The following is a 19,073-nucleotide window of genomic DNA, read 5'->3' on the forward strand; positions in this document are numbered from 1 at the left end:
AGCGCCTCATTGACCTGCATTGTGCAACTAATATTCTTATGTTTAGCAATATTTTGTAAGCAAATCTCAACAAAATTTAAATATCCCAGTTGCTTGTCTACCAAATCTCTTTTGGCTCCTTCCTCAAACAATAATCTTTGAGTAGCCAATCCTATAAGACCAATAGGTTGTAAATAAGATTCAAGCACATCCTTTACTGTATCAAATCTTAATTCCTTCTCCTCGGCAAATTCTATTCCCGTCAACGCTCCAAAAATATTTGAAAAATATGCAGTGCTTATAATAAGAAGATAGCAGAAAATCAACCTCTCTCTTGTCATAATCGGCTCCTGGGGAGTAGACATTTGTATCACTATCTGAATAATGTACATAATTTTCCAATAGCGGCGATCGAATTTCAAAAGTCTAATAAGCAACCAAACTGATATCACAGCAAAGATACTCATTGCACCAGTCATATAAAGCAATAACTTTCCTTCAATTCCACTATCATTTTCCATTATAACAGGAACAAGGACAACTAAATCCTGCCTACCAAAATTGACACTACTATATAGGCACACTGGTATCGTTATTAAATTTACGGCCATAAATTGAATCTCATTGTTTGCCATTTTGTACATATAACCAGATGCAGCACTTCTGTTAAAACAATTGAATGTTCCATAAGCCTTTTCCGTTGATGGTACGAATACGAGTTTAAAATTCATCACACGCGACAGAAAATTGGCAAATGAAACAGATCTTCCTTTCATTACCACAGGATAACCTGTTGAATTTAGTTCTATTAAAGTCTGCAACGGCTGATTGTATGTACCATATTTTATTTCATATCCATTTAAATCGTGCAATTTGCCAGGAAACCATTCAATCCGATGAGAACAGATTTTTTCTGTATACTTTTCAAAGTATGGATTCAATTGATGAATTGTATCAAAAACTTGCTCATTATTCAGAAATAATAATTAACCTTTTCATTAACTGTCGCTACATGTAAATTGTAATGTCAAGAAATCTATTATTCCACATTGTTTACAAGAGTTTTTCAAATCTCAAGTTTCTTTGTTTAGAATAAAGGAGAAACAAACATTTTGGATTTGCTTTATTGTACGATGCTGAAGTTATCATATCGATTGGAGCAGTAAATTTTTCAGCATAATTTAAATCTTCTACATAGATAGCCATGACGAACAAAGTTGTTAATTCAGGATTTTTCATGAGTTGAAAGGTTTTTGAATTTTTCCATATCTTTTTGGTAGCATTATGAAAATTCACTAACAGAACAGGTGAATTTTCTATTAGATTCAATACACGGAGAGAAGTTTCTGTTAATTTTTGTAAGGAAATTATGGAAAAAATTACTGTGCTTCCGTATAAAATAGGTTCGTTTTGTTGGCAAAGTAGAATGTACCATTAACCAACACAGTTTATACCTAAAAAAACGAAAATATTTGCTGTCTCTTTAACTACAAAAATTACTGTGCTACCTCAGCAAAGAAAATACACAGAAAAATAATTTGACATAAGCTATTTGTGTATATGACATTCTTTTCTTACAATTCATGTAATGAATTAACATAAATTAAATAATGTTTGTTAATTAATTACTGTTAATATTTATTTGTTTTACATGTGACGCGATTATTATATTCCATATATATCATGATATTATCAAATCAATATTTGAGGTTAAGTTGAAATTCCATAGTAAACGCATTGCATACAAGGCACACAAGTTTGATTTCAAAATTTCTAGGTTAAGTGAAATCATGGACAGTAAAAATTATTTCATTTCCAATATTTCTTTATACCACTAATTGAAATATAAAATCGAAAACGTCGCAAAAATTTACCTTGCCAACAGGTGAGGAAAGTACGACAGTAGCAATCGTAGCAATATTAAATGGATGTTCGTGATACTTCGGGTATCATCGGCCTTCTTCAACTTGACTTCATGCAGGCAGCACAGTAAAAATTTGTGGGGAGCACAGTCTATTTTATTAACCTGCGCATGACTATTTCATGGTACGGTTAATATATTTTGCTTAGGACCAAATTAGAAAGTCCTGGTTCAGCAATTTTTACAGTGCTTTCAAAGAAATATTCCGAGGCCATTTTGTAAATAAAACTGTTTTCCATATGAAATAAAATTGTGCGCAAGTCAATATTTCTATTCTTCCGGCACAAATAGTTCAGTAAAATCATTTTGCACATACTTTCAGGTGACAAGCACAGTAATTTTTATTGGAAATTTTTCTCCGTGTAGTATTCTTTCGTAACGAATTTTTTTGTTATTTTCAGTAAGGATCATTACTTGATGTACATTTAATTTTGTTTTAAAATATTTTCCTAATGTCCGGTTCCACTAACCTCGATTGAGACATTAACGGACCGTCAAATTTTTACTTGCGTTTCACCAACTTTTAACGGAATGTTATCTCGATTTAACCGACGTTAACTCTAAACGGACACAAGAGGTCGGTTAACGTACCCTAACCTAAAAAGTTAAAAATTTTAAATTCTGATAAAATTGTAAATTTTAATTCAATTGTTGAAAAATTTGAATTATTTAAATAATTTTATTAAAGAATAATAAAAAGTGAATTGAGATTTCATGAAATTTCCATAAAAATAATACAATTTGTTAGGCGGTATTAATTTCCCACAATTAAAATGTATATAGGAAAACTGTATACAAGCAAATTTAAAAAATAAATCATTAAATTAAAGTTAAAAACTGTACAAATTTAAATTGCATAGTGTAAAACTGATCACAGGAAGACTACACACAAGCTAATTTTTAATAAATTTTATAGAAATAAGCTAGTGTATATTTTTCCAGTAGTCAGTTTAACTTTGTATAGAGTTGAAAATAATTTTAATTCTTTATTAAAATTTCTAATTTCTAATAGTGTGGTGTTTTCTCGTGGTCAGTTTAACGAAATACAGTTTAAATTTGTACAGTTTTTTAATTTAATTTAATGATTTTATTTTTTAAATTTTCATGTGTGCAGTTTTTTTATGTGCACTTTTCCTGTATCCAGCAAAATAGGGATGGCAAAATGGACTTCGACTTTAGTCGAAAGTCGACTTTGATACAATAAAGGATGTATATGAATTTTATTTGCAACCTATTGGGTTTTTTGGGTTAAGCATGCAAGGATTAGCATTTGAGGAAGAAACCAAGAGAAATTTTGTATAGGAACACCTCGAATATACAGATTTTATTGATATTTGCATGCAGAACATTGTTAAATATAAGAATATTAGTTTTACTATGCAGGACAATGAGGCTGCAGTATTGATTAATAAATATAAAAGACATGGATAGAAAAGCACAAGTTAAACTGGTGAAAGAGACTTTGTTGCAAACTTCAATGAACGTTTATCTAGAGAGTAATTCACTTTATTCTAGAAAATTTCAACACATTTTGCATGTGGCTACACAAGCCGGTTTGTTGGAAAAGTAGGAGAAAGAAGATCTGAATGCGATCAAAAATCCTAGCCTCGATAAAGTTTTTGACGAAATTGATGTTATTGGCGGACAGAAGATTCTTCTCTTGTTGTTTGGAATAGGTGTCGTCGGTTTTTCACTTTCGGTTCTAGTATTTATTCTGAAACTTTTGAATTCACGCTGTATACACACTTAATTCACTTTATCGCTAGGGGTGACATTTACACAAATAGATCTACGAAAATCTGCATTAACGACAAATTAACTGACCTAAGTTTTTGTTTTGTAAAGTAGAGGTACTGAACGGTTGCCTTAATATTTTTTGACTAATTTACAGGAAATTAATTCTCCTACTTTACATTGATATTAATTATCAAAATTTAGATTTACACACATGGTAATACATCGTAATACATAATCATGATTTTGATTAGGAAAATGAAAAAGTTTTGGACAATGAACCAAATTTTATAAAACGACGAATATCCGAAATGATCCATATTAAAACAAATCATTACACTATTAATAGAAAAGAAGATATTTTCACTCTAAACAGAACTTTATTTCCCCTTCTCAGACATTTAGACTCTTGTCTATAATGTAAAAACAACACAACTTGCCCCCCTCTATGATAAAACTGTGTTTACATTCCAGTTTATTGACTTTTTCTATATTTTTATCCTTTTTGACTTTCTTAGGCTAGCAAATTTTAATTTATTTCAGTTGATTTTTATGTTTTAACGAACAAAACGTCGCATTTCTGACGATACATTGAATTTTATTCAATTTTCACCGCCTCCCCATGATCAGTTATTCTATTAATATTAATTAAACTACGGAAGGATTTAACTCTTGTCTATCATCAAAACCTAGATTATTCTTTGCAGGAAATTTTTTTAATGAAAGATAGAAAACTCTTTTTCTTACTGTTATAAATAAGCATTAGGATTTTGACTTTCTTTTGTTGTATTTCTTTTGGAAATTACTTTTTTTAAATTATGAATTCTTGCAAGACAATTGAGGCTCCTGATCTTAAAAGGGCACTTTCAGCATTGATTTTAAATGGTAAAACTGCCCTTTTAAGATCCGGAGCCTCCGGATTCTAAATGTTGTAGTTACAATGTTGAGAAAAATTGAATTAACTTGTTATGTATTGAATTTGTTATTTCTCTAAGTATAAGAAAATGTTACAAACTTTGACATAAGGTAAAACAAAATCAATGAACCTTGACTGCTAGAAAAATTTACTTTTATCTGAGAAATCTATTTCAATTAAAATACATTCCTGTATACAAAATAAGTAAAAAAATTCAAGATATAATCAATTTTTAAAAATCTATAGTAATTAGACGTATTTGTTTGTTTCTTTTCTAGGGCATATGCATTAAAGAACGAAATATCTATACAATCAGGCAAAGTTAAATTACACTTAATGTTTGAACGTATTATTTTTTTCTTTTGTTAAATTTGAGACTTTCGCATATGTCTTATATTCGTTGAGTTCACACTCTCCAACTAACTGTTAAACTAAACGAATGTATTTTTTTTTGGTAGAAATTAGAAGTGTAGTAACTATATTCTATAACTGATCATAATTTTGTTATTGTATACTCTAGCAGTCGAAAATATATTTTTATTTCATTACTGTATAAAGATAGTTGATTTAGCAAAAAAATTAAAATAAATGGAGCTACAGTAATTCACGTAAGTTAAACAAATATTTGCATGTTTTATTAATTTTAGAGTGACTCCGCGTGAGAAATATCACAATCTGCAAGTGGTTCTTAAAATTTGACGAAACTTGGGGGAAATAATAAATTAATATAAGAGCTAAATAATTGTAAAAGGAATTTTCAAAATATCTAAAATTGTAGGACTTTAAGGGGTTATACTACACAGGCGCACTGAAAAATTAACGTTTTTTTGGAAATTTTTTTCTTAGAAACCATTCTATGGATAAAAATAAAATTTTGAAGCTTTTACTATGCACGTTTTAAGGTATAGAAAAAATTTTTTAATTATAACTGTTGATACAAAATAGGGCCTTGACTGATGGTAAACGGAAAATAAGTTTTTTTCGAGAAGCGAATCTGTGTGTGACATAACATTCTCCAAACAGCACCAAGAGCAAAAAACAAAATTTGTCGTTAATCTACATTAACTTTGCTAGGAATGTATATATATATATATATATATATATATATATATAAACGATTATATATTTTTATGAAAAGTTCACAAATTGGCATCAGTTTTAACATTTTTTTTCATTTTTTAAACTAAAAATCGACTTTAAATTGTTATTAACAATCGTAACTATTTATAAATCTTCAAAAGTGTGTGTACTTCTCTAGATAATTTATCCAAAAAGTTACAGTTAAAATTTCAAATGAATCCGTCAAAAATTGAGCGAGTTACAGTGTACGCAGTTTTGAAAAATGTAGTTTTGAGAAAAACGCATTTAAAATTTCAAGGTGCATTCCCTTTATGACTTATTTAAAATAACGACTGAACAATTTTTTCACTTTTACTTTGCTATCTGAGCACCATATAACCACTGCTTTATATTTATGCTTCATATTTTATATTATAATTAAACTGATTTGTACCCCTAAAAATTATCAACAATAAGTTTAAAATTTTAAATTATCATGTTAAAAGTAGTTTATTGAATTTTCGTCGACAAAATAGTATTTACATATCATTCTTGGATAGTTTATGCATCATTTAATCCAATAAAAATTTTTTTTTAATTTTTTGCTGATTTTGATGAATCAAATATAAATTTTTTCAAAAAATTACATATTTTTAGAAAATTATATGGAATAAAAAAAATTTTAATGTTTAAATATAGAAAAAAGTACAAATAAATTTTCTTTTACAGTTTTTATAACATTCGACAAATTATTTTTAATTTTTAATATTTTTATAATAATCTCTATCATTTCATCTTTAATTAAAAAAAATGTATCTTGGAGACTTTAATTAATTTTGAGATATTGTTTGACATGTTGGTACATGTCGAGAAAAACTAGTACCGAAATTTGTATTTTTACCTTCATATGCTGCTCGTAGACGGAAAAAATTTAGGGACATCAGATGCACCGAGGAAAGTGTCAAAAGTAGTACATTTCATTTTCCACGTCTGAGGTGCCTTTTTGACACATCAGGCGTACAGTTTGTACGTCTGATGTCTCAAAAAGGCACCTCAGAAGTGCAAAATGAATGTACAAGAAAATTTTTCACAACGTGCACATCTGACGTGCTGAAATTTTTTTCGTCTACAAATTTAAATTACGATATCTCAAAACTAATTAAAGTCTCCAAGATAATTTTTTAAAAATTAAAGATGAAATGATAGAGATTATTAATAAAATTATAAGTATATTGAACTATAATTTTCCCAAGTTTCGTCAAATTTTAAGAACCACTTGCAGATTGTGATACTTCTTCGAATCGCCCTTTAACCTGTTTTAAGTAAAATATTCGTTAAAAGTAGTAGTACTTTTATCTTTAAGGAATCCATTTTAAAAAATACTTATTTTCTATGAAGCTGAAACTGGCACCCAGTTATCAGCACCCACTTATGTTTTGAAAATTTTATGTAGGCAATGAAACAAAAGAAGACCATTACTGAATAAATCAAACGGCTCTAACGGAATGAATATTATTCAAAGATTATTCACTAAAACAAATGAATACAAAATCAATAAAATTAAAATAAATTAAATTCTAAAAATATTTAATAATAGTTAAACTATCCGCGCACAAGCGCGCGGGAATATTGTATCAAACTGCTTATTTTAAACAATTTAAACTCCATTTTATTTTAAAAAATGTTTAAAGAAATAATTATTATTATTACCTAACAAAAAGTTTGAAATAATTAAAAGTGGAAAATGTTAACAATTATAGAGAATTAAATTTTCATTTTATATTATTTTGAAACTTTAAAGTTTACAAAAAAAATTTAACAACTTCGAACTTCTAATTTTTTTTTAAATTCCAATACTTTCACTTAATGGTCTCAATTTAAATAGAATTTACATTATACTGGACCTGAACTATGGCTAGAACAATTCCAATTAGTATCTGGGTCATAAAAATTAATTTAATTCACAATTAATAAAAAAATAGCCACAGCCGGTAATCAGCAGGAGGTGAAAAATTATTTTTTGAGCAAATTTTATCTTTTACATTGCTTATTTTAAACAATATAAAGCCATTTTAATTTAAATATACTTTTTAAAGAAATAATAATTATTACACACTGAAAAAAGCTTTACTTAAAACAGCGATATGTTTCTCTAGAATAGCAAAAGTTTTAATTGAAGCACTGAAAAATTTCGCTAATAAAGTGAAATCTGTAGTTTATCCAGGTAAATGTTTTTTGTCGTGCATAACGAAAAAATAATTAAATTAACATCAGATTTTCTAAATTCAAAATAACGAATTCAACATAGAAATTAATCATTTTAGAACTTTACCAAATTCACCCCAGAAATCACTGAGTCCGATAAATTAGAAGAAAGTCAGACAAATGGAAGTTCTATTTTGAATTTCAGAGTTTTGCAAGTTGAAAATTTATTAAAAAATTAAAAAACTAAATATTCTGAATTAAGAAATTTATAAAAATAAAATTCAATTGAATGTAAATTATATCAAATAACTTTTTTCAATATATTGAAATAATGTTAACATTAAATTATAGAAAAGTATTTACCTTTAGAGTAAATGATAGTTGTAAAGCTAAAAATGGAATCAAACACTATAACAGTACTGCCAGATGATTGAAACGACAAATCTTCAGAATTTTCTTATTTATCTTCAGAAATCTTTAAATTAGTCAAAAAACTTTCTTCAGATTTTGGTTATAATTTTTTCTAGAATATGATAAATGAAATTAAATTTTACAAAGAATTATAAAGAAATAAATTAATATTGCTGTGTTTGAATCTGTTCGCAATTTGAAAGTAAAAGTTTTCAATGTTTTTAATTTTAAAAATTAATGCACTGAAAATTACTAAAATCTTGCAAAGTTTTTATTGAAAAATTTGGAAATAATTAGTCATTTGATTTTGATAAAAAATTTTTTTTAAATAATTTAATTCTTTCAAAAACTGTTATTAACATTTTTGAAAAAGAATAGTTAATTATGTTGTTAATATGAAATTAAAAAATTAATGTTTATATTTGAAAATATAACATTTTTTGATTTGCAAAATAATAAATGGAACAGTAACAATTACTTTAGTAATTAATAATTATTACATTTATTATTATAATCATAAAAACGTAAAGAACAAAAATTATAATTTATCTTTAAAAAATGGTTTATTTATATTATTTAAATGTTTATAAATATTTTCATAATTACTTGATATATACACAGCCTTCACAAAATTTTCAAACAATCTTCAAGTTTTTACTATATTTCTTCCAGTCTGGCAGCACTGCACAATAATAACATAAACATTGAAAAATTTGACATTTAAAAATATTAAAAATGCTAATACTTAACCCACAAAAATTAATTTTCAAAACAAACAAATGAATGCAGATAATTTACTAACGGAAAGGAAACTTACGATTATTATAATGGTATATATATATATTTCTATTTTCTATCAAAACGTATAAAAAACAAAAGAATAACTATAACTAACTTCAAGTGTGGACAGAGATCCGGGAATCTGGAATCACGACGATTATTATATATAATTATTTATCCAGAAAATAATAAAAATAATACAACATTGGGCCTTAAAAAATGATTTTTTCGGAAAAAAACTTGATTTTAATTTTTAAAAAATTCACATTTTCTTCCTTGACTATTTTTAACTATCGATTTGTACTTGAATACTTTTCTTACATTACTACAAACCTAAAAAAACCACATTAGACCGCGGGACGAGAACATTGGGCCTTAAAAAATGATTTCTTCTAAAAAAAACTCGATTTTAATATTATAAAAATTCACATTTTCTTCCTTGACTATTTTTAACTATCGATTTGTGCTTGAATACTTTTCTCACATTACTACAAATTAAAAAAAGTCACATCAGACCGCGGGACGAGAACATTGGGCCTTATAAAATGATTTTTTCTTTTTAAAAACTCTATTTTAATATTAAAAAAATTCACAATTTCTTCCTTGACTATTTGTAACTATCGATTTTCGGTGAAATACTTTTGTCAGATTTGTACAAAGCTAAAAAAACCTTATTAGACCGCGGGATTTGATCATTGGGCCTTAAAAAATGATTTTTTCTGAAAAAAACTAAGTTTTAATTTTGAAAATATTCACATTTTCTTCCTTGAGTATTTTTAACTATCAATTTTTGGTTTGCTTTATTTTTTATTAATAATTTTTTAATTAATATTTAAACAATGTATTTTTTAAATGTATAAATTTTTTTTCCCTTCTGCAAGGGTAGTTAACATAAACTTTACAACCGGATAAATTCAATTAGAAAGGTTATGAAAACATTAAAATCTTTTATAGAGAACCAATTTGTTACAAATTGATTCATACAGGAGTCTGTCGATTGCGTTGGAATTTGACACCAAGGACTGACATCGACCATACCATGTTAAAAACCCTATTTACCGAAACTTTTATCCACCTACGGAACTACCTAGTGGCTTCAGACTTCGCAGATGAATGGTCCCATTTAGTCTCTGACGCAACTCTTCCATGCCGTTCTTCTTCTGGCCTTATTTCCTTCTTGTCCTTGACAAAGTCTTCTTGGCATCCAGCGACGTGTTGGATATTCTCCTTTTCGCCGAACTTCGCCTTGCATAAGAAGCAGCATGGGCTCTTCTTACAATTTGCTGCCTTATGGCCAGCTTCTCCGCACTTGAAGCACGCAGCTGACCTATCCATTGCTTGGCAATCACTGTCTATATGACCATAATCAAGGCACCTGTGACACCTTGTGACCATAACTCTCCTATTAATTCTGCAGGACACAAAACCGATTTTAATGTGCCCTATCTTCTCCAGCCTGTTAGCGTCCCCTTAGGTGGTGACCACGACAGCGAGCTTAACTCTCTGCTGATGCCAACGACCGTTATCGTCAAAAATCGTCATTTTGGACGCCTGGTGGGGACTATGGGAGTTAAGTGCTTTGGCGATAGAGTGGGGATAAGTTAGCATCAGCAGAGGGTTAATACCTCGCTTATTTGGTCCGAGGACCGTCACCTTCCTGCTTCCTGCTGGCACCATAGATAGTCTGTCTAGGGCCTCCTTGACATCCTCCTATTCGGTAAGGGTGTCCATGTCGCGGATCTCAAGCACAGTTTGCTGGTCCGCCACCTGTACCTTACCTAGGTCACCTCTTCGGTGAACAACTTCTTGTTTAAAGAGCCCCCAATTTTAATGAGTAGGTCTCCCTTTTTAATTGGTATAGCTCCCACAACTCTTGTCTGGCTGGCCTCCAGGTCAGCCTCTTTTCGAACTTTCGCCAGCACTTCGGCGAAGATAGTTCCTTCAGCCACTTTGACGACCACTGTGGCTCTTTCCTTCTTATCTGGATTTGGCTTTGGTGGCGTTTTGGTCTTCTTGCCTTTGGACCTTTTAGGAGGTCCCTCCTCCTTTTCTTTTTTGGGTCTTTCGTAAGCTCAGGATCACTTCTCTTCCGCTTTTGAGACTCCAAGACAACGTTTTTAAGCATTTTGCCACTGCTGCGTGCTTCTCCTTTACCTCCTGTATGAACGATGTTAAGCTTCTGAGTCCATCCTTGATTGCCCTATTGACATTCTTCTGGACTTCGCAGGTCTTCAGCATCTTGCTGACCTCTTCCTCCATTTCTAGAATGCTTGCTGCCTCTTCCTTCCGCAGCTTTACGCATTCATCTCGATCTTCATTGCAGCTAGCAATGTCAATCGCAGAAACATTACTGAAGAGAAAAATTCAGCTGGCCTAACTGGTCACGCTGCTCGTACTCCCTCGTCTCTCCGCCCTGTCCACGATGATCTGTAGCACTCCTAACGCGTTGTTGCCCTCCTGCATCCTTGGGCCATTGGCCACCGTCCTCACGCTAGGCGCTTGACGATCGGAACCAGTGAGGGATTTAGCCGTAGCATTACCCCGCAGGTACTCTTCCTCTTTTTTACAATCGCTCATACTTGGTGTTTCCCCGTGTCGAGGGACAATCAGGCCTTAACAGGGTACTTCCATCTGGCCAGGATGGGCCCTGGACCGCCTTCGTTGGTTACATAGACGTTATAGTATTGACGGATCATTGATGCGATCATTGGGCCTGGGTCAGTCCATTATATTTCACCTGAAGCCGTTGCGGCCTATTTTTAAAAAAATCTCATAATTTGTAAAAATGATGTTTAATATCCATAGAATTCATTTTTGAGAATTATTTTATAAAACTTCTTGAATTCAACTTAGAATTTTAATTTTTAAGTTGAGTTGCACAGAAAAAAGGTTAGATTGTCAGTTATGAAAATTTAATAAAAAAGCATGAAAATAATTTAGATAATAGAAATTTCTTGATTGATATTTGTTAAAAATGAGCTAATTTACTTGTATAAATAGATTATTATGTAAACATACCCAAAATAATAAATAAAAATTGATTTTAAAATTTACCTATGAAATGTCAAAAATCACTACATTTTAATTACATTTTTCTACAAAGTTTATAAACATTAAAAAATTTATTACTATTTGATGTAAAGTATTTTCAATGTAGTTTCATAATGTGTGCTAGCTTTTTAATTTTATAATATAGAAATATGAAAAATATTACCTTTAATATTCAGTGTTTCAGGATTTTCAGTGATTTCAATCACTTATTTCTTCTCAGGTGCAAGACTAAAAAATCCAATTTTTGTCTTAATATTTAAGTTTCAACTTCTTTTCCATTCTATAAAATTTTGGTGATGGAGAACGAGCTACTTTTCAGTTTAAATTTAGTTTAAGAAATCTGCTGGAAAAACGAATTTGTTTGTTAAAATGCAAGTAGATTTTTCCAAGACTATTGAAATAGCCAACTTCAGTATTATAAAATTACCTGCATTTAACCAACAAACTCGCTTTTGGAAGTAGATTTTTTAAATATGAATAAAACTACAAAGTAGATCGTTCTCCATCACCAAAATTTTATAGAATGGAAAAGAAGTTGAAACTTAAATATTAAGACAAAAATTGGATTTTTTAGTCTTGCACCTGAGAAGAAATAAGTGATTGAAATCACTGAAAATCCTGAAACACTGAATATTAAAGGTAATATTTTTCATATTTCTATATTATAAAATTAAAAAGCTAGCACACATTATGAAACTACATTGAAAATACTTTACATCAAATAGTAATAAATTTTTTAATGTTTATAAACTTTGTAGAAAAATGTAATTAAAATGTAATGATTTTTGACATTTCATAGGTAAATTTTAAAATCAATTTTTATTTATTATTTTGGGTATGTTTACATAATAATCTATTTATACAAGTAAATTAGCTCATTTTTAACAAATATCAATCAAGAAATTTCTATTATCTAAATTATTTTCATGCTTTTTTATTAAATTTTCATAACTGACAATCTAACCTTTTTTCTGTGCAACTCAACTTAAAAATTAAAATTCTAAGTTGAATTCAAAAAGTTTTATAAAATAATTCTCAAAAATGAATTCTATGGATATTAAACATCATTTTTACAAATTATGAGATTTTTTTAAAAATAGGCCGCAACGGCTTCAGGTGAAATATAATGGACTGACCCGCCTTAAAAAATGATTTTTTCTGAAAAAAACAAAGTTTTAATTTTGAAAACATTCATATTTCCCTCCTTGACTATTTTTTAATATCGATTTTTGGTTTGCTTTATTTTTTATTAATAATTTCTCAATTAATATTTAAACTATGTATTTTTTAAATGTATGCAATAATATATTAATATTTATTATTATTTTTATTAACTTATTGTAATGAAATTTTTATTAAATACAATTAAAATAAAAATCATATAAGTATTAATAAATAATTAGGGGAGTGTTGCTAACAACAAGTTGGGCATAGTTTTGACTTTTCATAACTTCCCCTGTAGAACGAGTTTCGCGATTTCGCGCATATTGTTGGAAAGGTCAACTCAAATGCAATGTTTTTGTTGAACATTGTAAAAAAATTTGACCAAAAGATTCAGAGTTATAAGCAATTTTAAAAAAATGTTGGCAGAGTTGAGCATGGTTGCCGAAGTTGGGCCACTGTAGAAAATCAATGAAATATTTAGGTAAATGATTAAAAATGACCTTCAAATGATAGAATGACACTTGGGAATGAGGAAAGGAACCATGAAATTAAAATAAAATCCCATACTATGCATTTTCATATAACTTTAGATAATTTATTCCTCATAAACGAAATCCAAAATTGAAAAAATGAAAAAAGGTTATCAAACAATTTTTTTTTCTCTCTTTCCAATGGAAATGAAATTTTTAACACCTCTTTAAGTAGAAAAATGAATTTCTGTTGCAAGTACGCTTTGTAATTGCAAATATTCCCTCATTGCCCAACTCTGACTCACGCGTCGTTTTGCTTTATAGGGGCACGGAACTCAAACGCGTGACACAAACACCAAATTACTTTACACATTTTTACATATCATCTTAATGAACAATTTCTGTAAACTTATTTTGTCTTTGCACATTTCTTCTACATTTAGTTCTCTTCTTTTGACACCACAAAAAAGTTTTTGCTGAGCCTATAACACTAAGTGGAACGATAGTCAAGTATAGGTTCGTATACTTAACTACGACTCATATGAAAAGATGGCTGACATAAGTAGCAAGAATTTTCGTAAAAAAACCGCGGTGGCTCAACCCTAAACCCTGTCCAACTCTGACAACTCTCCCCTAATTTTATTATTTGTTTTTAAATTATATTTGATTAATATGCTTTTTCTTTATTTATTTTATTATCTGTCCATGCTGAAAAATTAAAATTTTTTTACAATTAAATGATTTTATTTTTATTGATTTGTATTTAATTGTTTTTAATGTATAACCTTTGAATAATATACATTCTGTTAGAGCCGTTCGATTTTCTCAGCTATGGTTTTCTTTTGTTTCATTGCCAACATAAAATTTTTAAAAAATAAGTGGGTGCCAGTTTCAGCGTCATTTATTTTCTTTATATGAAAAAAACTGTAAATGCATGGCAATAAAATATAGTGATTTTTAATTTTTCAGTATAAATTGTCTCCGAAATATGTTTGAACAAGTACTAATAAAGAAATACTAATATGATTTGGACAAATCAAATAATAAAAATAATTTTTATAATTATTCTGAACCTACTTTACAATGATGTCAGAGGCATAAAAGAATCAAATTTGCCACAATGTTTGAAACACTTAAGAACGTATTTAAAAGCGAAACTAAATGTACCTTACATAATGTACATGACTGAAAATGACACAAGAATCGAAAACGAAAAAGTATTAGCAATCTTAATAGAAAGCAGACCTGTTCTACAAGTGAATTTTCATGATTTTTACAATCATGCGCAGAAAAATTCGAAAATGTTTCAAATCGTCAAAAATCCTGAATTAACAACATTGTTCGTAATTGCAATTTACGTTGATGATTTAACAGATGTTAGAAAACTAACTGGTCCAATGAACGTGATAAACTCACTCGCTTATAACAAAGGTCATCCGAAATGCTTGTTGGCTATGTATTCCCTGCAAAGAAATTTTAAATTTGATCAATTTCTAAGATCAATGTGGAAGAACACATTTCTGGATGTAACGATTTTGCATATTGTAGCAGTCAGAAAAGAAGGAAATGAAAATGCAATTTTAGGAAACGAAAATTTTTTGGCTACAATTCAGCAATTCAATCCGTATTTTGAAAAATATACAAAGAAATTGTGCAGTCGTCAGGTTCAGCTATTTCCGGATAAGTTGCGCGATTTAAATGGCTACAAAATTAAATATGGCACTTACAACCAACCTCTGACAAATTTTATAAAATTCAATTCAACAGGCTACCCTGTTGAAATGAGAAGTAAAGTTGTTGCTTTCACCAAATTTTTGTCTCAAATGATGAATTTTAAACTTACATTCGTTCCATCAATTATAGGTTTTGGACGAACGGCTTGTAACAAAAGTATTGCCACTGGTTATAGCAGACAATTATTAAACAATGAGATTCAATTTCTTGTGAACTTTCTGTTACAGCTGCCAAATTGTCTTTATGATACTATAAGTTTTGGCAGGCAAGATATAATAGTTCTTGTTCCTGTTATAACACAAAGTAACGCTGGAGTCGAAGGAAAATCATTGGTTTACTCAGCTGTTTCGATAAGTTGCATAGCTATGTTATTAATTTGGATTCTTATTTGGGTTTTAAAATTCGATCGTCGCTATTGGAAACTTATCTACATTTATCAAATTGTTCTCCAAATGGGTGCTCCTCAGGAGCCAAAGAAGACAAAAGAGAGATTGATTTTTTGCTATCTGCTGATCATCAGTTTCGTTTATTCTTCATATCTGTTTGGAGCATTAACAGGAATAGCCTTCACCGAAGAAAAAGAATTACCATTTAATACATTAGAAGATGTATACAAATCTGATTTGCAACCTATTGGTTTTCCGTTTATCGATGAATTGAGTATAATGTTCGAGGAGACAAGCAAACAAAATTTTATGAAAAAACACGTTGGTTATGAAGCTTTTCCACAAACGTGCTTAGATCATATTGTCCGATATAAAAATATTTGTTGTACAATTCAACAGAATGAGGCAGAAATTATTATTGAAAGCACAAAGAACAATAAGGACAAGGCACAAGTTAAAGTTGTCCCAGATACTTTGCTTCCAACCGAACTTTGTCTTTATCTTGAAACTAATTCACCGTATTCTCGTAAATTTGAATACTTTCTGCAAAGAGCAACACAAGCTGGAATTGTCAATAAATGGGAGAAGGATGACTTAAATTTTTTTAGAAAACCGTCTGAACAATCTTCTTCACAAGAAATTGCTCTTATAGAAACAAGATTACTTCTTTTCTTAATGCTTGGAATAATCAGCTTGGGATTTTCAATTTCTTTTATTGTATTTATTGTCGAAATTTTAGTTTTCAAATTTTTCACTTATCAGAATAAAATAATTGTCTTGTAAGCGTTGTAAGCTCAATTTTTCTATCTTAGATTTAAGTTTCTATCGTTTTATTTCTGTGTTTAAATTAATTTTTTTATATATATTTTAATTTAGGGTAAGGTTTCTTCGTTTCGTTTATAGGGTGACGGAACCATTTGTCGAGGAAATAGTGAGGTTCAACATTTACACATTTTTTAATCACAATCAAGGCCATCCATGTAAATTAAAAAATATGATTTAAGTAAAAGGAGTATCTAAGCTTGTATACTTGATAAAATTTCGTTAAAAAAATAAATTACACTGAGAAAACTGAAGGATTGGACTAAACATCTGGAGAGACTAATCGTTGATATTTGAGAGTTGACTATTGGAAAACAATCCAAATATTTAAATACACCATTGACAGATATTCGTGCCATTTCTCTTGGAGGGAAAATGAGTTTATAACAGAGGGACAAATTAACCATCTTGAGAAATCCCTTCCTTGTCCGGCGCGAAATGAATAAATATGGCAACCTAACCCATAAATTAAATACATAATATGTCACAAAAATAATTTCGCGCGCATCACATCGTACACATTTTCTGCGCAACTTTTAGCCCTCAGATATAATGGGAGAGAATATACAAGTAGGTTTCCATTATCAATTCAAAATTTATTTTAGAAGGACTATTTAACTCTCTTCATAAGCAAAGGAAACATACACTTTTTGAACCTCTGAATTTGACTCTCCAGTTTTCTCAGTGTATATGTTACCGGCAAAACCCGAATTGCCTAGGCAATGATTTTAGGAAATACCCAAATTTCCTAGAGATTCATAGACCAAACCCGAATTGCCTAGGCAAAACCCGATTTCCCTAGGCAATTCGGGTTTTGCCAATGCCGTTTTAGGCAAATTGAAAATCAAACTAAATTGAATTAAATTAAATTAAATTTACTGCAAAAAATATTACTATGACGCAATTGATCATAAGAAAATAGTCTTAGTTGAAAAAATGTCTTTTTCAATTTACCAAATGGCTTGTATTTAGTCATGCATTGATGTAAACAAATAGTAAACCAACTGTTCTTCATAGCTCACTATTAATTAGTGTCTCTTCTGACTTTAAATTGTACATACCATTCGAAATGCATTTTTATGCGGCGGTTAATTTTTTTTTTTTAAATCAATTTTGTAACTCCCGCAACTTCTAAAATGTCATATCTTTTTAACCTTCTGTACTGAAGGCTACTTTTTATTCATTTAATTTTCCACTTTTCACATCCTTTAAAATCTCATCATATTTCTCTTGCACAATTATTTTATAATTTGCAGATTTATAAACCGCCGCATAAAAATCGCTTTTCCATTTTTGAATAAAATTTTCGTTACTCATTTCGAATGGTATGTACAATTTTAAAGTCAGAAGAGACACTAATTAATAGTGAGCTATGAAGAACAGTTCGTTTACTATTTGTTTACATCAATGCATGACTCAATTCAAGCCATTTGGTAAATTGAAAAAGAAATTTTTTCAACTAAGACTATTTTCTTATGATCAATTGCGTCATAGTAATATTTTTTGCAATAAATTTAATTTAATTTAATTCAATTTAGTTTGATTTTCAATTTGCCTAAAACGGCCTTGGCAAAACCCGAGTTGCCTAGGCAAATCGGGTTTTGCCAGTAACATATGTAATAAATAATTAATATAAAAGAAATTGTTTGTCCCAGTTGTCGTTTTTTTGTCACATAATATAAATTAATTATATTTCATAACAAATGTTTCAAAAAAAATAAATTTTAAATTGAAAATGATTTCTATCAAAAATTTAATTTAAAGAAAATTTCTTACGTTAATAGATGATGTACACTACCGTCCGTGAGTATCAGGACGCCCCTTTTTTCATAAGTGGAAAAATGCTTAAAACGTAGAAAATAAGAATGACAAAAATTTGTCGTATTTTTTTCCTGAAAGCTAATGAAATTACGAAAAGACTGACACCTGATCGAAGAATTTTCGTTGACTTTTCTGTCAGATACAGAAAAAATACTGGATTTTGCATGCTTTTCGTAATTTTTTAATTTCTCGAAAACTAATTAACTTTTTTTAGCGTTCTTGGTCTTGTTTCAATCTCTATTCAATGTAGAATCTAAATTAATTAATGGTATTGTGATATAAATTTTTCCAAAAAAATTTGAAACTGTGAAAGTCGGATAAAAAATTTTGAAAAACAGATTGACACTTTTTCAACAAAAAAATTTTTTTTTAAAATCAAATAATTAAGTAATTAAAAAGCTTTTTTGAATTTTAGTATATCTATTAAATGAACATATTTTATATTGACCTTTTTGACACTTTAATATTCATGATAATTTTTTGAACTTTTTTAATCCTACTTTTACGGTTTCAAATTTTTTTGGAAAAATTTATTTCCCAATACCAGTTAATAATTTAGATTCTACATTAAATAGAGATTAAAACAAGACCAAGAGCGCTAATAAAAGTTAATTAGTTTT

General features: G+C 29.2%; 1 protein-coding gene across 1 annotated transcript; it reads right to left on the reverse strand.

Moving 5' to 3' along the window:
- Window positions 1-10,088: 10,088 nt before the first annotated feature.
- LOC122503351 lies at window positions 10,089-10,400 on the reverse strand. Its single transcript, XM_043613855.1, has one exon. It carries the CDS (start codon window positions 10,398-10,400, stop codon window positions 10,089-10,091), a length of 312 nt encoding a protein of 103 aa, XP_043469790.1.
- Between the last annotated feature and the right edge of the window lie 8,673 nt (window positions 10,401-19,073).

Source organism: Leptopilina heterotoma, unplaced genomic scaffold, assembly GCF_015476425.1.
Source record: "Leptopilina heterotoma isolate Lh14 unplaced genomic scaffold, ASM1547642v1 Lhet_26, whole genome shotgun sequence".
Classification (NCBI taxonomy): domain Eukaryota; kingdom Metazoa; phylum Arthropoda; class Insecta; order Hymenoptera; family Figitidae; genus Leptopilina; species Leptopilina heterotoma.